The sequence below is a fragment of the Oncorhynchus gorbuscha genome, linkage group LG18 (assembly GCF_021184085.1).
Source record: "Oncorhynchus gorbuscha isolate QuinsamMale2020 ecotype Even-year linkage group LG18, OgorEven_v1.0, whole genome shotgun sequence".
NCBI classification, from domain to species: Eukaryota; Metazoa; Chordata; class Actinopteri; order Salmoniformes; family Salmonidae; genus Oncorhynchus; species Oncorhynchus gorbuscha.
The window spans coordinates 60433111-60455225 of NC_060190.1; the positions used below are offsets into that span (position 1 = coordinate 60433111).

Genomic DNA, 22115 nt, shown 5'->3' on the forward strand with positions numbered 1-22115 from the left:
TCCTAGGTTTTGGCCTTTCTAGGGAGTTTTTCCTAGCCACCGTGCTTCTACACCTGCATCGCTTGCTGTTTGGGGTTTTAGGCTGGGTTTCTGTACAGCACTTTGAGATATCAGCTGATGTACGAAGGGCTATATAAATCAATTTGATTTGATTTGATTTGATTGCCCAAAAAACACATAAAGAAAACACCCAGGAATGGTCCTAGAAGAAACACTGGACTGCTCTGAAGTGGCCAGTGAAGAGTCCAGATCTGAAACACATCCATAACCTATGGTGAGACCGGAAAACAGCAGTTGGAGGGAACCCCTAAAACGTTGAAGAATTAGAACAGTTTGCTGCTGAAGGATGAGCTGAATTACCAGTAGAAAGGTACAACTAAAATTAGCATTTGTTGGCAGTTATCTTGGCCAAAACTTGTGCAACCAAGTACTAACACAGTTCACAAAAATGTAATTGGTTCTGCAATGTTGAAAATCCCATAATGTGTGGAGAACAAATGTGTTTTCAATTTCAATTTATTTTAGAAGGAATAGAGAATTATTTAAGAAAAATGCAAGGGTGCCAATATATTGGGCTGCAACTGTATACAGTATCAACACTACATGGCCAAAAGTATGTGGACACATGCTCATTGAACCTCTCATTCAAAAATCATGGCCTTTAATATGGGCCTTCCCCAAACTGTTGACACAAAGTTGGAAGCACAGAATTGTCGACAATGTCATTGTATGCTGTAGCGTTAATGATTTCCCTTCACTGGAACTAAGGGGCCTAGCCCGAACCATGAAAAACAGCCACCGACCATTATTCGTCCTCGATCAAACTTTACAACTGACACTATCCATTGGGGGAGGGAGTGTTCTCCTGGCATCCGCCAAACTCAGATTCGTCCTTCGGACTGCCAGATGGTGAAGCGTGATTCATAACTCCAGAGAACGCGTTTCCACTGCTCTAGAGTCCAATGGCGGCGAGCTTCAGTCGACGCTCCAGCCGACACTTGGCATTATACATGGTGATATTAGGCTTGTGTGGGGCTGCTCGGCCATGGAAACCCATGTCATGAAGCTCCCAATGAACAGTTATTGTGCTTACATCGCTTCCAGAGGCAATCAAGGAAAGACGATTTTTAAGCGCTAGGCGCTTCAGCACTCACCTGTCCCGTTCTGTGAGCTTGTGTGGCCTACCACTTCGCGGCTGAGCTGTTGTTGCTCCCAGATTTTTCCACTTCACAATGACAGCGTTTACAGTTGACTGGGCAGCTCGAGCAGGGCAAACATTTGACAACCTACTTGTTGGAACGGTGGCATCCTATGACGTTGCCACGTTGAAAATCACTTCAGTACAGGCCATTCTACTATCAATGTTTGTCTATGGAGATTGTATGGCTGTGTGCTCGATTTTATACACCTGTCAGCAACAAGTGTGGCTGAAATAGCTGAATCCACTCATTTGAATGGGTGTCCACATACTTTTTACCATGTCGTGTATATATGTAGGGTTGGGCGAATGCGGTTTCTGCATTATGATGCATTTACATGACACTTGAATATGGCAGCCATGTTAGCTCCTTATTAACATTCCATGGGGAATATAGAATCAATAGTTTTAAACTAAATGTCTAGAATTAGAACAACATTTAAAATTATTGAAGTTGGCCTATTATTTATGTATATATGGCTCTGGCACAAGTAGCCTCTGCCATGCACCCCTGTGATGCGAGAACAGAAGGTCCTTTTAATAATGGCACATGCGTAGTTGCGTGCCATTCGCCGGTAGTGCGACTCGAGTGCATCGGGAAGAAAATTTAACTGCGTGCACTGGAATCAGACGTGGAGGCACCACATGAAAATATTTTATCGCTCATTGCACATCACCATCGGGAAGAACACTCTGAAATCAAGGTAACATTTGATGCAACATTTTAGTCTTAGCGACATAATAGACAAAGGTTTTATGCATCAATAACACAAAAGATTGTGAATGCTGCTTGTGCTTCCTGAGTTCTAAACAAATAACTTTAAAATATTTAATGTAGACGTATTTTGCCTTATGGATATCTTATACAGTTTATACTGTTTGGAGTAAGGTTGACTTGTAATTGTTTTTCTGGAGGGTTCGGCAGCTTCAGGGAAGTAAAAAATGCTATATTTCCATGCAGTATTTAGTACCGTAAGAAAAGTGTGGCCTACAGAGGCCCCGCGATTCCCTTAAGAATGACAATCTGAATGGCCTGTAAGATTTCTAAAGCCCGCCCCTATCAGACCCTTTAACCAATTAGCTTTGTTGAAATTACTGACAAACAACAGTGTAATATAATGAACACTCCCACTCCTTACAGAATATCTGACAATAAGCTTTCAGAAACTATCGTCAACAAAGCGAGTTTTGCAGTCGTGAATTGTGTAAAACCCTACGCATTTTATTTGAGCCTCACTTTTGAGTGGATGCTAGGTGATTGCTTAAACGCAGAACGCGCAGACGGCCCCCCCCCCCCCCCCAAAAAAAAAATGGGATAAAAAACATGGCATAGTAGGACAGGATTAGGCTATATTTCGATATTTTTTGTGCCAGGCTTCTGTTCTCAGGTTACATAGTACATTGAAAGCCATGGACTATTAGTGGGCCTTTAGTTGAGGGTCCAAATTGAAGGTTATTTTCACCCTTTATCAGGCGTAGTATATTAAACAACAGATGTGTATTGCGCGCCATTTGCTTCCATTTGATTGTGGTTGCTTCCGTGCGTCTTGAGCGACACCGTCAGTCCAACAAATAATAATGCCCTATTCATTCACAAGTGTTTTGTCAGAATAGGTGTGTTTATTGAACCTACCTACGGTAGGTTCGTGTTATTCAACTGGCCTATCTGCATAACTAGCTTAATCTAATTTCAGAGACCATTGCTATTGTCTCAATACGTGGAATGTTCGCCTGACCAGAACACGTGGTTTGCCAAGTAGCGTGAAGATATCCGGCTACTAGCTAGGTTGCATTGATATGGAATATGCTCAAAGTCTCTCCCCGAAGGTGAGTTTTGCGGTGAGTTTGGCCTCCCCAAAGTAGGCTAATGTATTGCATAGATATGTTTAGAATGGTGTGTTTCCCGGTGATTTTAAGGTGATTGTGTTTGACTGGGATAGAGAGGATACAATGTATCCAGGGCCCGAGACAACAATGTAACGCTAAGCAATGGACCAGACAATGGATGGACCGTTTGAGTAGCAATGCATATTTTATTTGAGCAAATTTCACAATCAAAATGAACATTTTAGTAAATTACCAAAATGATGATGAATCGTTATACTTTGATCACCCCGATTGAACAAAAACATAGGGATACAGGATAGACTGTCGGAATTTCATAGCGTGATACCCACGTCTTCGAAAGCTTTCTGGCTCTTGACCTCATTTATTAGGCTATTGGCTGCAGAAAGATGCTCAATACGTGGATTAGACAGTATTCATGTACAAATCGATGGTCTTTCATAAGGGTTGCTTGCAAAAGCTTCAAAGAGGAAGGTTTGTGTGCTGGTTTGCCCTGGAGGACCGGTTTCTATTCACCTCAATTTAGGTAGCATCCTTTGTGAAGCAAGCAGGTGGCCATAGGTTGAGATCTGAGGTAGGCAGGAGGCATATAGGGGTTTCTTTGATAAGTGTTTTTTGGATAAACATTGGAGTATGATAAATGATGGATCATATATATTTGATATCGTAAAGGGTTCATAAAACCCTTTAAGGAATATGCTTCAGAAATCATGCAAACTGAATATCAAGCTATATGAAGGGTGTCAATGGTTATGCCATCTTTGGAAGGGCACCAGATGTAAGGGAATTTTACATCACACTTTATGTAGTATGACTTTGCTAATAAAGAGTTTGTAGTGCTTATGATAATGACTACTTTATGCATGCTCTAATGCCTGAACGTTTTTCTTTCTCACTGAGTACCGTAGACTACAATGTCCACTTATCTTTGGATGAAACAAACGAAGATATATATATTTTATAATATCATTGTTGAGAACTAGAAGTCACCAAAATATAATCTAGACAGTCAAGTGTTTTTTGCACGGCAGGATTACTGATATTACTGATAGGATTACTGATAATGTTCGATCACAAGAACACAAATAGCCATGGCAAAAAGTATAGAATTGCAGGAAATTGGAAAACGGCACATTTTTCTCTCTGCTGACAACTCTGGACTGATTTAAGCCGTGCCCACAACCCCCATGCCTGGTGGAATCCCCTGGTGTTGTCCTGAGTGGCTCAGTTGGTAGAGCATGGTGCTTATAATGCCAAGGGTCCTGGGTTTGACTACCGCTGTTGACCACTCGCATACATATATATGTATGTATGTGTGTGTGTGTTTTTGCTAGTTCGCTCTAAAGCCAGTCTCTAGCAACTCTTGTTATTTTTTGTGTGACCTTGTGTAGGAACCTCACCATTGGAAATTTAGGTACTGGAATTATGAGTTTTCTGGTGTTTAACCAGGTAGAACTTTGCCTCTCAGCAGGAGGTGGATGTGGACACAATGAGCAAGACACCCCCTAACAGAAGAGGAATAACCTTTGAGGTGGGAGCAACGCTGGAGGCCAGAGACGCCCTCAAAAACTGGTGAGTCATGCGTCAGTTCCTCTCTCACTCTTTGTCAGTAAATTGTCTTTCTCTACCTGCAATCTCTCTTTTCTCAGCTCCTTTTCAGTCTCTTTCTCTCACTGTCTGCTATTCTCTGTTATCCTAGCCTTTCTTATTACCTATACACCAATGATCTCTTGACTTCAGCTGAGTTCCTTTGCTCCCATCTCAATCACCCCTCGTATACGCCCTGCTCCTAGGTATCCGGCCAACATAGAGAAGATTGACTATGATGACGAGAAGGTCCTGATCCACTACCGTCAGTGGAGCCACCGCTATGATGAGTGGTTTGACTGGACCAGCCCCTACCTGAGACCTGTAGAGAGGATCCAGCTGAGACGACAGGGACTGCTGGACGACTGTCCTATCCCTGTAAGAGATGTACTATATTTACTTACTTATTCTCCCTATTATATCCCTACTGGTTGCTCTACTTAGCTGTACCTGGCCTTCTGCTTGCTCCGCCTACTTCTATTTGATTTCATTTGCTCAGGCTGATACTGGATCCATGTTTGACAGTGTCACTTCATTTCATCTGTCTGTCCAGGGATTTCATGTGAATGACAAGGTCCTCGCCAGTTGGTCTGATTGCCGCTTCTACCCTGCCAAGGTCTTGGCAGTGAATAAAGATGGTGAGTGGTTTGGAAGTACTCGTATACATATTGAAGAGATTTATGGATTCTGTTCAGCATTAACCTGATCCATCTGACCTCCATTTGCCCTCAGCATCTTACACCGTGAAGTTTTATGATGGCGTCGTCCAGACTGTAAAGGGGATCCACGTGAAACCTTTTGTAAGAGAGGTGAGCTCTTTGTTTCCTTCTCTCACCAGGGACTGTCAATAGTAGTTTTTACCTGTTCAAAGGGCATACACTACCAGTCAAAAGTTTGGAACACCTACTCATTCAAGGGTTTTTCTTTATTTTTACTATTTTCTACATTGTAGAATAATAGTGAAGACATCTAAACTATGAAATAACACATGGAATCATGTAGTAACCAAAGTGTTAATTAAACAAATTAAAATATATTTTAGATTCTTCAAAGTAGCTACTAGAGGTCGACCGATTATTGGAGGACCAAAAAAAGCAGATACCAATTAATCGGCCAATTAAAAAAAAAAAAAAAAAAAAGTTATATGACTGCTATAGTGTGTGGTCATCCACACCCCCTCCCAAAATGGGTGCTGTGCCATTTTTTTCCCCTTGCATTACTTGACATAGATCCAGAAAAACTAGATGTGTAAGTCCAGAACTAAGATACTATTTTAAAATTACATGAATTGAATGACTCTTTGATAAAAAACACAACTTTGGCTCCCGAAGGTAGATATAAGTATAGCTGTTTAGAGACATGCATCTAAACACGAATTTTAATATAAACTGACGACACAACTAAAAAAATAACATTAAAATAAAATAAAAATCGAGAGAGAAAAAAAACAGCCCTCCATTTATATTGCATTGATTCAATTATATATATAATCTACTTTTAGCATGTCAATTTAAGTATTATTTTTTTATTCAAACAGTATATTTTATGGGATTTAGCGGTAAATCAGAAACAAATATGGTGAATTGAGATATATATATAAATATTATATTTAAATGTCATTTATTTGTAATAATGACAATTACAACAATACTGAATGAACACTTTTAACTTAATATAATACATCAATAAAAATGCATTTAGCCTCAAATAAGTAATGAAACATGTTCAATTTGGTTTAAATAATGTAAAAACAGTGTTGGAGAAGTAAAGTGCAATATGTGCCATGTAAAAAAGCTAACGTTTGAGATCCTCGCTCAGAACATTAGAACATATGAAAGCTGGTGGTTCCTTTTAACATGAGACTTCAATATTCCAAGGAAAGAGGTTTTAAGTTGTAGTTAATATAGTATTTATAGGACTATTTATCTCTATACCATTTGTATTGACTATTGGATGTTCTTATAGGCACTTTAGTATTGCCAGTGTAACAGTATAACTTCCGTCCCTCTCCTCGCCCCTACCTGGGCTCGAACCAGGAACACATCCACAACAGCCACCCTCGAAGCAGCGCTGCCCATCGCTCCACAAAAGCCGCGGCGCTTGCAGAGCAAGGGGAATAACTACTCCAAGTCTCAGAGCGAGTGACGTTTGAAACACTATTAGCGTGCACCCCGCTAACTAGTTATCCATTTCACATCGGTTACACCAGCCATTAGGCTGATAGGCTTGAAGTCATAAACAGCGCTGTGCTTGCGAAGAGCTGCTGGCAAAACGCACAAAAGTGCTGTTTGAATTAATGCTTACGAGCCTGCTGCTGCCTACCATCGCTCAGTCAGAGTGCTCTATCAAATATCAAATCAGACTTAATTATAACATAATAACACACAGAAATATGAGCCTACGAGCCTTTCATTAATATGGTCGAATCCGGAAACTATCATTTCGAAAACAAAACGTTTGAAATACAGAACCATTCGGTATTTTATCTAACAGGTAGCATCCCTAAGTCTAAATATTCTTGTTACATTGTACAACCTTCAATGTTCTGTCATAATTATGTCAAATTCTGACAAATTAGTTCGCAATGAGCCAGGCTTCCCAAACTGTTGCATATACCCTGATTCTGCATGCAATGAACACAAGAGAAGTGACACAATTTCACCTGGTTAATATTGCCTGCTAACCTGGATTTCTTTTAGCTAAATATGCAGGTTTAAAAATATATACTTCTGTGTATTGATTTTAAGAAAGGCATTGGTGTTTATGGTTGGGTACAGTTGTGCAACGATTGTGCTTTTTTCACTAATGCGCTTTTGTTAAATCATCCCCCAGCGTTGCATCGATTATATGCAACGCAGGACATGCTAGATAAACTAGTAATATCATCAACCACGTGTTGTTAACTAGTGATTATGATTGTTTTTTATAAGATAAGTTTAATGCTAGCTAGCAACTTACCTTGGCTTCTACTGCATTTGCATAACAGGCAGGCTCCTCGTGGATTGCAATGAGAGGCAGGTGGTTAGAGCGTTGGACTAGTTAACCATAAGGTTGCAAGATTGAATCCCAGAGCTGACAAGGTGAAAGTCTGTCGTTCTACCCCTGAACAAGGCAGTTAACCCACCGTTCCTAGGCCGTCATTGAAAATAAGAATGTGTTCTTAATTAACCGACTTTCCGATTGTTATGAAAACTTGAAACCGGCCATTCCGATTTAATCGGTCGACCTCTAGTAGCTACCCTTTTGCTTTAATGACAGCTTTGTGTTCTCTCAACAAACTAATGCTTTTCCAATAGTCTTGAAGGAGTTCCCACATGCTGAGCACTTGTTGGCTGCTTGTCCTTCACTGTGGTCCAACTCATCACAAACCATCTCAATTGGGTTGAGGTCATCTGATGCAGCACTCCATCACTCTCCTTCTTAGTCAAATAGCCCTTTCACAGCCTGGATGAGTTTTGGGTCATTGCCCTGTTTAAAAACAAATGATAGTGCAGTTAATTGCTGATTTCTGAGGCTGGTAACTCTAATGAACTTATCTTCTGCAGCAGAGGTAACTCTGGGTCTTTCTTTCCTGTGGTGGTCCTCATAAGCGCTAGTTTCATCATAGCGCTTGATGGTTTTTGCAACTGCACTTGAAGAAACCTTCAAAGTTCTTGACATTTTCCACATTGACTGGCCATGTCTTCAAGTAATGATGGACTGTTCTCTTTGCATATTTGAGCTGTTCTTGCCATAATATGTACTTGGACTTTTACCACATACGGCTATCTTCTGTTTACCACCTCTACCGTGTCACAACACAACTGATTGGCTCATACGCATTAAGAAGGAAAGAAATTCCACAAATTAACTTGTAACTTCTTATGGCTGCAGGGGCAGTATTGAGTAGCTTGGATGAAAGGTGCCCAGAGTAAACAGCCTGCTGCTCAGTCCCAGTTGCTAATATATGCATATTATTAGTAGTATTGGATGGAAAACACTCTGAAGTTTCTAAAGCTGTTTGAATGATGTCTGTGAGTATAACAGAACTCATATGGCAGGCATAAACCTGAGCAGAAATCCAAACAGGAAGTGGGAAATTTGAGGTTGGTCGATTTTCAACACAGCCCCTATTGAATACACAGTGGGATATTGGTTGTGTTGCACTTCCTAAGGCTTCCAATAGTTGTCAACCGTCTTTAGAACGTTGTTTGAGGATTCTATTGTGAAGTGGGACTAAATGAGAGAGGAATGAGTCAGGTCTGCCATGAGCTGACCATGCGCGTTCACATGAGGGAGCTCAGTTCCATCGCACTTCTGCAGACAATGGAATTCTCCGGTTGGAACATTATTTACGTTTTATGTTAACATCCTAAAGATAGATTCCATACATTATTTGACATGTTTCTACGGACAGGAACGGAACTTTTTGACATTTCGTTTGCAACTAGGCAACGCGCTTCATAACTTTGGATTTGTTTACCAAACATGCTAACAAAAGTAGCTCTTTGGACATAAATGATGTACATTATCAAACTAAATCAAACATTTAATGTGGAACTGGGATTCCTGGGAGTGCATTCTGATGATCATCAAAGGTAAGGGAATATGTATAATGCTATTTATGAATAATGTTGACTACCCAATATGGCGGAATATCTTTTGTGGCTGCTTTGTTTTCTGAAAGCTGTACTCAGATTATTGCATGGTTTGCTTTTTCCGTTAAGTTTTTTTGAAATCTGACACAGCGGTTGCATTAAGTTTTTGGAACTACTGAACGTAACGCGCCAATGTATACCGAGATTTTTTTTATATACATATGCACTTTATCGAACAACATATATGTATTGTGTAACATGAAATCCTATGAGTGTCATCTGATGAATATCATCAAAGGTTAGTGATTAATTTGATATCTTTGTGCTTTTTGTGACTCCTCTCTTTGGCTGGAAAAATGGCTGAATTTTTCTGTGACTTGGTGGTGACCTAACATCATCGTTTGTGGTGCTTTCGCTGTAAAGCATATTTGAAATTGGACACTTTGGTGGGATTAACAACAAGATTACCTTTGAAGTGCTATAAGATACATGCATGTTTGAGGAATTTTAATTGAGATTTCTGTTGTTTGAATTTGGCTCTCTACACTTTCACTGGCTGTTGTCATATCGATCCCGGTAACAGGATTGCAGCCCAAACAAGGCGCACCTGTTAATTGAAATGCATTCTAGGTGACTACCTCATGAAACTGGTTGAGAGAATGCCAAGAGTTTGAAGTTCCTGTGTGTGTTATGATGTTTTGATGTCTTCACTATTATTCTGCAATGTGGAAAAATAAATAAATAACCCTTGAACAACTTTTGACTGGTGCTGTATATCTGTTGATATTGTGTTGGCTTGCCATGCAGAGGATCATGTTTCTGTGGTTGTAATTTACCTAATTTTCCAAAATGTTTTCATCCCCTCCTCTTTGTGGAAATAGAGAGGAGGAGGAAAGGCTAGGTCCACTGAGAGGAACGGCGTGAAGAAGCCCCAGAATGGCAGAGAGCGGAGGCCTCAGGAATACGGCCCAAAAAATAAAAGAACAAGACGCAGTACCTCTGACCAGGAGGGGGACAGTGACACAGAGGATGGTGACAATAATGATGATGATGACTGGCATGAGAGGGAGGTGGAGGAGAAGACAAAGAGGAAGGATAGTGAGGGGGATGTCACCAAAGAGACACCATCCATAGTTAAGCAGGAGGAGGATACAGAGCAACATGCAGGACAGAACAACCTCGGGGATCACGTGGCAGCCACTGTGGGCCCGACTGATGTAAAAATGGAAGAAGACAGAGGACAGAGTGAGGAGAAGCCTACTCATTTAAATGAAGGGATAAAGAAAGAAGAGGTGGAAATGAAAACTGAGTACACAGTCCTGAGCTCACCTAATGAAACTAAGCCATCCACTGATTCACCCAATCAGATGTCAACACAGACCGAGCCAGTGTCTGTCCCATTACCCTCAGCTATGTCCACCATTGACCGAGTGGAGCAGATGTTAGAAAGCCAACCAGATAGCGCCAAACCTGCACCACTGGCCCTCCCAGTGAAACGTAAGACCACACAACTCTTCAGAAAATCACGATCCAAAAGGCTTCCTTATATTTCCAATTAACGTAGCTGTCAGTGCACTGTACGTTTATTTAGAGGTTCTGTCCATTTTAGAGGTTTCTTTTCTCACAAGTCGTCAAAATACTATAAAAGGTTTGAAAATATATTTATGAGAATTGATTTGATTTAATGTGTGTTGAATGTTGTCAGTCAGTGACAGTTTATATTGACAGTTGTCAGTCAGTTTATATTGTCTGTCTTTATTTCCAGCGATAAGGAAGCAGGGTTTCCACAACCCCAACCGATTTAGCAGAGAGCCATGTGAGTTCTCACCCATCACTCTGTTACATCAGTTTACATGAGTATCTCTCCACTCCTAGCTGTTTGTCCATCCTCTTACATGTCTCCATTGTGTTTTCAGTGTACAGAGTGATCAAAAACCAGCCTCCCCCAGTCCTGTCCATCAACTTGGACCACAACCCATTTAAATGCAGCGCTGTAGGCTGCACCAAGTCGTTCCGCAAGGCCAAACTGCTTCACTACCACATGAAATACTACCATGGAGAGGAGCAGCAGCTAGAAGGACGATCTAAGCCCCACCAGGAGCACCCAGACACGGGCCTCAGAGAAGCACCCCTCCCCTACCTCTCTGGAAAGTCCTAAGAGGAGACGCACCATCTCCGCCTCAATGCGTAAGTATCAAAAAAGGGACTTAGCTACATGATAGATTCACCCAAAGTGGAAATCAGTTTTATCCATAATATTAATATTGTGTTTCCATGCCCGGCAGACTCCAATGTGCACAGTCCTACTAGAACTCCCCCATCTCCACGTAGTGAGGCCAAGACAATGAACAGACGCACATCAGCTCCACCTGCTGTCAACACCCAGCGCCAGCAGCAGAGGGCTCTAATGAGGGAGAAGAGCAAAGAGAACCAACTGGACAGAAATGGACAGAGACCAGTGGAGACGGAGACTACTGAGAGCAGTGGTATGGACATATGTCTGTGTAAGATGTGAAACGACAACGAGAAGGCTTCTGAAAAATCCTCTCGACTATATATTTTTTTCGTCCGCTGTTAATAGTCCCAATTTAACTTTTTTTTGAATGTATTTAAAGTTTCCATGATATTGACTTTCAATAAGCAAAGTGTCACTTGCCACATCATGATGAGAAAGGCATTATATGATGCAAAATCATGATGTGGCAAGTGTGACAGTTTGCTTCTTAAATCTTAAACATTTTGGGACTCTTATCAACAGTGGACTAATTAAAGAAAATACTCAACGATAGTTTGAGTGGATTTCTTTCCTTTAAATTGGCCATTAGCTATGAGCAAATGTGTAGTTATCTTTGCTGATTTCTGATTGAAAATCCACTTTCTCTTAACATGACACAACAGGATTATTGTAAAATGGTGCATGCTCCAGTGTTTGTAATGGCAGAACACGCCTTCAGTGTCTAGAGCACTCCTAACACTTGGTTCCCCCGTATCACTCTAGCAGTGGTGAAAGAACGAGATCGGCTGAAGGATAAGAAACAGAGGGAGTTCCTTCGTATTAATCTGAAGAAAAAGAAGAAGAAAAAGAAGGTCAAGTGTGGTAAGGAGACCCTAGTCGTCTGACTGTTCTGCATGGGGCTCCTGTCCTATAGCTTTAGCGCCGCTGCATGTGCAACGCTTCATTCAGGCCATGGGAAAACCCCTGATATATTACCTTCACACCTTGGTAGGTGTTTTATTTCTTTAAAAAAAATGTATATCCTTATTTTAGCAGGTAAGTTGACTGAACACATTCTCATTTATAGCAATGACTTGGATAATAGTTACAGGGGAATGAATGGGCCAATTGGAAGCTAGGTATGGTATGACTGCCAGATTGGGGAATTTAGCCAGGACACCAGGGTTAACACCCCTACTTTTACTAAGTGGCATGGGATCTTTAGTGACCATTGAAAGATGGCACCCTACACAGGGGAAAGTTCCCAATCATTGCCCTGGGGCATTGGTATGTTTTTTTAGACTAGAGAAAGAGTGCCTCCTACTGGCCCTCCAACACCACTTCCAGCAGAATCTGGTCTCCAGACAACCCTGCTTCACTTCAGAGGCAAACCAGCAGTGTGGTAGGGGTTGGAGTAGCACTACAACTGCTGTGTCTTCACTACTGACCTACGTCACTTCATCAGTCAAATAGCCACTGATCATTTTGTTTGAATCAGCCGTCTTGTGCTTTTACCCCTTTTCCTCTGACTGATGATTTGCACATCTTTTGCTCGTGTTTGGTTCATAATAACACAGGCTTTTATTAACCATCTGACTCATCTGTTTGAACTCTACTGCTAGGCACAAGCTACTGTGATGCCACTTTTTTGAACCACTATTGGTCTATTGACCTAGTTTAAATTCACTCTGGATCTGTGGATGAGACTTGTTATAACACACATACAGTATTAAGAGGATGGTTTATTCACGGTGTACATTCACACACAATTAGACTTTATTTGGACTGTTTTGGCCAGTTCAGCTCTCAGAAACACTCATGTAAATGGGTTTTGTGGACACAAGTTTACTGTTTGTTGTCTTTGTTGTAATGACATATTCTCACACCCATAATAGTATATTCAGCTGGAAACACAGTTTGGTTTCATATTGTCTGTTTGACCCCCTCCCCCAAAAAAAAAGATTAGTTCTTGTTTGTCCTCATCAGCATTTCCAAAGTTGACATTTTGTTCTGCGTCTGCTTCCCCCTCCCCTTTATTAACAGAGTGCACAGGTAGTGAGGAGAATATTGACATCTCAATATTCGCTCTTCAGTCCAAATTGAATTTGCCACTCAAATTCCCCCTCTCACACAATCACAAGCCTGAGTCCTACCACTTCAGGCCCGGATACAACCAGTCAGAGCAGATGCACGTGGATGGTGGGTATTATTGTGTGTCTGAGTGTTGCGTCACTCTCTACCCTTTGCCATTATTCTTTGCCTGGTTTCAGTCCATAAGCCATTTGTTCAAACCGTCTACCCGTGTATATTTTCCATTCCGTATCAAACTGATCTTGCTAATAATTTTCCACACTTTCAAACAAAGTAGACCTGTTGTTACAGTTGAGGACTGATTCCATAGTTTATTGATTGAATCTGGGGCATTTTCTTTGCTGCTATGGCTTGCTTTATTCTCATCAGTTTGTTATATGTTCGACTCAGTGCTATGCATAAGGGATATCCTGTATGTTAAAGAGGTCGATCGATTATGATTTTTCAACGCCGATACCGATTATTGGAGGACTCAAAAAAGGCCGATACCAATTAATCGGGCAGATTTAAATATATATATATATATATGTAACGGATGTGAAATGGCTAGCTTAGTTAGCGGTGCGCGCTAAATAGTGTTTCAATCGGTTACGTCACTTGCTCTGAGACCTTGAAGTGGTAGTTCCCCTTGCTCTGCCAAGAGCCGCGGCTTTTGTAGAGCGATGGGTAACGATGCTTCGAGGGTGACTGATGTCGACGTGTGCAGAGGGTCCCTGGTTTGCGCCCGGGTATGGGTGAGGGGACGTAAAGTTATTCTGTTACATATATATATATATATATATATTTTTATCGTAGTTATATAAAAATGTTTATTTTATTTATAATAATGTGAATTACAACAATACTGAATGAACACTTATTTTCATTTAATATAATACATAAATAAAATCAATTTATCCTCAAATAAAATGAAATATGTTCAATTTGGTTTAAATAATGCAAAAACAAATTGTTGGAGAAGTAAACGTGCAATATGTGCCATGTAAGAAAGCTAACATTTAAGTTCCTTGCTCAGAACATGAGAACATATGAAAGCTGGTGGTTCCTTTTAAGGATTCTTCAATATTCCCAGGTAAGAAGTTTTAGTTTGTAGTTATTATAGGAATTATAGGACAATTTCGCTCTATACGATTTGTATTTCATGTACTTTTTTGACTATGGGATGTTCTTATAGGCACTTTAGTATTGCCAGTGTAACCGTCTAGCTTCCGTCACTCTCCTCGCTCCTACCTGGGCTCGAACCTGGAACACAACGACAACAGCCACCCTCGAAGCAGCGTTTTTCATGCAGAGCAAGGGGAACAACCACTCAAAGTCTCAGAGCGAGTGACATTTGGAACGCTATTAGCGCGCACCACGCTAACTAGCTAGCCATTTCACATTGGTTACACAGCCTAATCTCGGGAGTTGATAGACTTGAAGTCAAAAACAGCACAATGGTTGAAGCTCAGCGAGGAGCTGCTGGCAAAACGCACAAAAGTGCTGTTTGAATGAATGCTTACGAGCCTGCTGCTGCCTACCACTGCTCAGTCAGACTTCTCTATCAAATCATAGACTTAGTTATAACATAATAACACAGAGAAATACGAGCCGTAGGTCATTAATATGGTTGAACCCAGAAACTATCATCTCGAAAACAAGACGTTTATTCTTTCAGTGAAATACGGAACAGTTGCATATTTTATCTATCGGGTGGCATCCATTAGTCTAAATTTTCCTGTTACATTGCACAACCTTCAATGTTATGTCATAATTACATACAATTCTGGAAAAGTAGGTGGCCCAAACTGTTGCATATACACGAGGTGACACAATTTCACATGGTTAATATTGCCTGCTAACCTGGATTTCTTTTAGCAAAATATGCAGGTTTAAAAATATATATTTCTGTGTATTGATTTTAAGAAAAGCATTGGTGTTTATGGTTAGGTATAGTCGTGCAACGATTGTGCTTTTTTCGCAAATGCGCTTTTGTTAAATCATCCCGCGTTTGGCGAAGTTGGCTATTATTGTTAGGAAGAAATAGTCTTCAAAGAGTTCGCAACGAGCCAGGTTAGCAGGCTATATTAACTAAATATGCAGGTTTAAAAATATATACTTGTGTATTGATTTTAAGTAAGGCATTGATGTTTATGGTTAGGTACACATTGGAGCAAGACGGTCCTTTTTCGCGAATACGCACCGCATCGATTATATGCAACGCAGGACACGCTAGATAAACTAGTAATATCATCAACCATGTGTAGTTAACTAGTGATTATGATTGATTTTTATAAGATAAGTTTAATGCTAGCTAGCAACTTACCTTGGCTTCTTACTGCATTCGCGTAACAGTCTCCTCGTGGAGTGCAATGTAATCAGGTGGTTAGAGCGTTGGACTAGTTAACTGTAAGGTTGCAAGATTGAATCCCCGAGCAGACAAGGTAAAAATCTGTCATTCTGACTTGCCTAGTTAAATAAAGGCTATATAAAGGTGTCCAAAAAAAACTATTTCCGATTTAATGAGAACTTGATATCGGTCCTAATCGGCCATTCCAATTAATCGGTCGACCTCTAGTATGTTACAATGCTGTAGATAAAATGAGCTATAGTTTCCTCCTATATTTCTACCATGGAAGCCCCCTCTGCTTGTGTTGCAATAATCTCTTGATCAAACATATCAGTTACATCCAGATGACATTATCTCCTGAGGACTCACATTGGCAAATATACTGAAACCAGCTCATGGAGGAAATCTCGATGTTACATTGCTACTAAAGGAGACTAGGGTCACTGACCAGGGTTGTCTTTATTAGTTAACCCTTTCCATCCCTTGATTTCTCCTCTAGATGAGGATAGCATCAGTGATTGGTCCACTGACAGTTGTGAGTGGAGTGATGACGAGCTGGGGGCGGAGCTGGACAATGCAACAACTCCCCTAAGTCTGGGCTCTGTTGCCTTGGAGACAGGCAGTCAGGAGGTTGTGCGTTGCGTCTGTGAGGCAGAAGAGGAAAACGACTTCATGATACAGGTGAGCTGCTTGGGGGTTTACCTGACTCTAGCCCTGATTTGCCTCCAATACATATCATTGAGTCTGAAATAAATAGTTGGTGGCAATCCACTAGTCTCACAATCATTTAAATCAATCACATTTGTCAAACCGCACCAAACTCAAGGTCGATCCCAACTTGGTTTCTCTAAAAACAAGCTCAGGCCAACAGTTAGCTGCAGGGAGGAAAACGCAGTTTGATAGTGTTGCTCCCTGGCCTTGTCTCTCCAGTGTGAGGAGTGTCTGTGCTGGCAGCATGGCACCTGCATGGGCCTCCTGGAGGAGAACGTCCCAGAGAAATACGCCTGCTACGTCTGCAGAGACCCACCAGGTGAGAGCCAGCAACACACAACTTGGCTAAATAGAAACTCCATCTCAGGTTTCTCTATGGGGTTACTTGGGGAAGGGAAAGGAGAGGTTAACACAAGACAAGCCAGCACATTTAACTGGTTTTTGGGGCTGTGTCTTATTGTAATAAGAATTTCCAGGTGAACATAAAGGAGAGCAGTCCTTGGTAAGTTCAATCAAAAATCAATCCGGTTTATTACAAATTGCAACAGGGAGACACCTCCAGCCCAGAAGCAGAGACCATGTCTAACTAGCCTTCTGGATAGAGGACCTTTTTACTCTAATCAGGCGGCACCAAATATTTTCTAAACACCAGCTCGAGAGGTGTGTAGGAAGTCGAACAAAAGGCAATGACTGCCAGCTGCTACAGAATCATTGTTTTCTGTCATCAATAGAATAATAATCCGTGTCCTCTGTCGTATCTTCAGTAGCTCTGACTTCAATCGCTATCAACAGATATGAGGACATTTTGTAATGTTCGGTATCAAGTCTAGTGACCACCATCCTACACCACTGTCACAAATAGAACACTAGAAATCGTGTGTGTTACAGAAAGGGGAAAATATATAAATATGCTAAACATTGTTAATCACTCTAATATGAACTTTTCACCTTACATTTTCCCATCACACTTATAATATCACGTGACCTCTGTTCCAGGTCAGAGGCAAAGCCTGCGCTACCGGTATGACCGTGATTGGCTGAGCAGTGGTCACATGTATGGTCTGTCCTTCCTGGATGAGAACTACTCCCACCAGAATGCCAAGAAGATTGCAGCAACACACCAGCTACTAGGAGACGTACAGCGTGTGGTGGAGGTGCTCAATGGCCTCCAGCTCAAAATGAGCGTCCTACAGTAAGTAGTGTTGACTGGAAAAACTCAGATGAATCAATATCTATCCTTACAAAATGTTTGGAGTCTGATTGCCCTTGTGTTCCCCTGTAGGACCCAGACCCACCCAGACCTGCAGTTGTGGTGCCAGCCCTGGAAGCGAGCAGAGAGGCCCTGGAGGAGAGGTGGCTCGGGGACGGGCACCGACGCAGCACCCTCTCCTGCGCTAACAGACGAGGGTTCCGAGAAGGACCACAAGAGTCTCGCCCGTGGTGGCGCAGAAGCTCTGATGTCAGCCGCCATGGAGAAGCTTAGCCGAGCCTCCTCTTCCTCCTCCTCGTCTTCCTCCTCGCCCTATCAGTCGTTCCAGGACTCGTACATAATGAGTGAGCATTGCTACCAGAAGCCGCGGGCATACTACCCTGCAGTGGAGCAGAGGCTGGTGGTGGAGACCACACGGAGGGGATCTGAGCTGGAGGACAGCCTAAGAAGCACTGAGGACCTGCTGGAGAGAGAGCAGCGCTATGGAGGCATGCTGGAGACAGCCAGGCCCAAAGCCCCGACACATCTGAACACTCACACCAAGGTCAGTTCTGTTTCAGCCTTCAGACATTTTCCTTCAACATCTCTACCCGTCTGTCTATATTGTACCATCTATCCATCCATACATCCCGCATACACTATAGAGTGGTAGATACTCTAAAAAGTCAACTTTACGACTGAATCCTCTTTTCCATATGTCCAGGGTTCAGATGTTGGTCGGTGGGGCCAGGCCGAGGTGAAGCGAGAGGAGGGTGTTGGCTGCGGTGGGGGAGGGGACGTGGACGGCAGTGGCCAGCAGCACCAGTGGCAGATCAACCTGCTGGATCACATAGATGCTGTCCAGGACGAGGTCACACACAGGATGGACTTCATCGAGAGGGAGCTGGATGGTGAGACGACAACAGCCCCTCTGTTTTCTGTTTATTAGCAAGGAAAGCATTTTAATGCCACAATTATCATATATGTACAGTGAATAAGCGTTTCATGCAAAACAAGTCAAATAAAGACAGTAACTTTCTTGTCCATCACAATTGTAGCTACAATCAATTAACCTATTTCTTATTGCCACGTGGGTGCAGTGAAATGTTGTTTTACAGGGTAAGCCATAGTAAGGCACCCCTGGAACACATTTGTGTTAGGTGCCTTGCTTAAGGGCAGGCACATCGACAGATTTTTCACCTTGTCAGCTCGGGTATTCAAATCCGCAACCTTTCGATTACTGGCCCAATGCTCTTAACTGCTAGGCTACCTGCTGCCCTAATAATCAAATTGTATTAGTCGCATGCGCCTAGTACAACAGGTACAACAAACCTTGTAGTGAAATGCTTCCCGACGAGGCTCTAACCGACAAAAAAAAATACAGATGAGAAAAGTAACAAGTAGTTAAAGAGGAGCAGTAAAAAAGAACAATATATACTGGGGTGTGCTGGTACAGAATAAACGTGCGGGGGGCACTGGTTAGTTGAGGTAGTCGGAGATACTCATAATAATAATCTCTCAGCTATGTATTGTGAACTAAACATCAGTGATTGACAATGTTCCGTCTCTCCTCTTCAGTGTTGGAGAGCTGGCTGGACTACACAGGAGAGCTGGAGCCCCCAGAGCCCCTGGCCCGGCTGCCTCAACTCAAACACCGCATGAAGCTGCTGCTTACAGAGCTGGCCAAGGTGCAGCAGATCGCTCTGTGCTGCTCCACATGAGGGCGCAAGTGAGCAGTGTGACATCCATGTTCACAGCACTCTGAGAGACAATGAGGGGATTTGATTAATGCCCCGGGCCAGCCCTGTGTGAACCATGTCAGCATTGTTTGCATTCGTTTTGGAACTAGGCTGCCTCCCGGACGTGAGCCAGGTGCTCCGTTTTGGCCGTCCACAAAGTCTGCTCAAAACTAAAGTGACGTAGGTTAAGCATGTAGAGTAATGAGTAGGGTTCTGTTTTCACATGCAAAAGTGATTGCTTTTGAGAAGGCTTTATCTGCCTTCCCAATTAAAACACATTATTCTTTTCCATAAAATATGTTTCGGAATGATGCACCGCTGGGCACACACTGGTTGATTCAATGTTTCCATGTCATTTCAATGAAATGACGTTGAACCAATGTGGAATAGACGTTGATTTGGCATCTGTGCCCAGTGGGAGGCTGCCTTGTTGACAACATGACCGAGTGGAGAAGATTACTGTTCAATTTGGGAAGGGCGCTCCTCCCTCACGGCTTTTACCCATCACAGGCCATAGCCCGGTGCACTTAATTGAACTCCCTCATTGCAGTTGAGAGCAGCACTAACTGGTCTATCTATGGCATTGGGGGGGTTGGACTGAGAATTTACCAGATAATTTAATGCAAATGCACTTATTTTCATTATGCTGTAGACTGGTGGGCGCATCTCACGGCATGGGGTTGAATGCTTGAGGATGTCAGTTGGTCTTCCTCTTTAAGGCCTCAAGTCTGTACAGGGAAAACACTGTATCATAGTCAAAGATACAGATAGTAATGAATGGAGTAAATATAAGAGAACCAACAGGGACAGTTTATGGTAGTATGGGTTTGTTGGTGCAAACCTGCATCATATTAATGCCTTGGTCTGAGGTTCAGTTTGAAGCTTGCTGTCAAGTACTTACCAAATTGTTGCGCTGCAATGTGTATTCAAAGACTTCACCTGAACTTCTGATAGGCACACTTTTAATCTTCATAATGACAACTTTCAGTAACTGACTGAACTCTTTCCTTGGAGCCATGTTCAGCAAACTTTTTTCCTTTCTGTAAAGTACTTAGTATTTGATTATCTCCCATTGCATAATTGTTAAGCTTATGTTTGTTGAACATGTGGACTGTTTTACGGAGCATAGCCGTAATAATTAGGGCTGGGACGATACCAGTATTTCAATACTCATTTAGTGCCGTGGCAAGGAAACATAACACTGTGGATTTAACTTACTTAGGAAAACAGCCATAATGTTAGAAATAAACATCATTCTGTTGTCATCGAGTCACATTTTATTTATATTTCAAGCTATAGCACACTATTTTACATGAAGCAGGTTTTTAAAGGATCAACAAGTTTAGTCAGTTTTGTTTTCATTTTTGCCATGGGAAATGTTTTGCGATACCGGTATTGTCACAGGCCTACTTCATAAGATTTTAAGTAGGGAGTGAAAATACAAACTATATATTCTTATATAATGGCACTGTAGGTAGATAAGTACTGTCTTTCTGATTTTACGCAGTGAATTATATTGCTACAGCTTATACAGTTAGTGTCTGTATTATAGACACTGGAGGGACAGTATCTCACATTTCTGGATTGAAAGAATATATATATATATTCGTTGAAATGTTTGGTTTCTTTCCATTCTCATTGTTTTCTTGTGGATATCCTCTATCCTATTCACTCTTGTCTCGATGTCTTTGGTTGAATTCCTGCCCGACTACATTGCAGCTGTATGCCAGATCTTTGAAAGCATGTATAGATGGGTATTTAACATTTTTAGTTAGCCACATCAAATGATCTCGCAATCAGGTGCCTGAATCCACAGTCGATGACTTATCACAACACCATTGGTTGATGCAATGAAACACCTGCCCATCGAGTTGGGTAGAAAATCCACCTTCAACTTTGCTTCACTGTAGCCTTTGACCTTTGGCTTGCTGCAAATAATTGTGGAGATGTCTGCTATGACCTCAGCATTATGTGCTCTGTTCTCAGTGAAAGACTTGTGACGGACCTATACATTTCTCTTGTATTCTTTCACCTGTACTGTTTATTTGTAATATTTTGTGTAAATTCATCTGAATGTTATTTTCTTGGGTTGAATTTGTATTGATTTAGTTATTTTTAAACAGTCCTCCAAAAATAACCTTACCCTACTCGTGTCAGCCAGGTTAAGAACCAAACGAGATGTTGAAAGAAGTGCAACAGATGCTGGTACATAAATAAACTACTATCCCTCCCATTGATATGAATACTGTTGATCTGTCTGGGGATTAAGAAGCACGTGGTTTTGAACATATCAATTGTGCTCTCTTGGCCACACATTTTACTACACAATTCAGCAGCACCCCCCCCCCAATATATAATAATAATTTGTCGGTTGTCTCCATGGCATGAGCACTTTCAGTAAACAGTCCTACTGAGCCCTACATTTAAACAGCTGGTCTGGAAATACAACAAGAAAACAAGCTGGCGATTTAGATCAAGAGAAGTTTGTAACATGTTGCAGCAGCACATCCTGTTTGTATGCTTATACAATCAGTTGAGGATTGAAAATAGAAACTCCATGTGAATTCTAAGCGCATAATCTCCGAGAAATGGGTCAACACATTGATGGGAATGATGGCCCCCCATCTAAAAGAA

The 22115-nt window shown here is 41.7% G+C and overlaps 1 protein-coding gene across 1 annotated transcript; it reads left to right on the forward strand.

Moving 5' to 3' along the window:
* The first annotated feature begins 1716 nt into the window (after positions 1–1716).
* On the forward strand, positions 1717–21718 carry LOC124003138 (PHD finger protein 20-like). Its single transcript, XM_046311204.1, is given in 19 exon segments — positions 1717–1902; positions 2893–3037; positions 4515–4615; positions 4837–5008; positions 5184–5268; positions 5363–5439; positions 10089–10704; positions 10973–11023; positions 11124–11287; positions 11289–11394; positions 11493–11711; positions 12206–12304; positions 13466–13621; positions 16342–16523; positions 16773–16872; positions 17550–17745; positions 17836–18307; positions 18467–18653; positions 19321–21718. Coding segments are annotated over 18 exon segments (3168 nt in total). The 5' UTR covers positions 1717–1902; positions 2893–2995; the 3' UTR covers positions 19464–21718.
* The last annotated feature ends 397 nt before the right edge of the window (positions 21719–22115 follow it).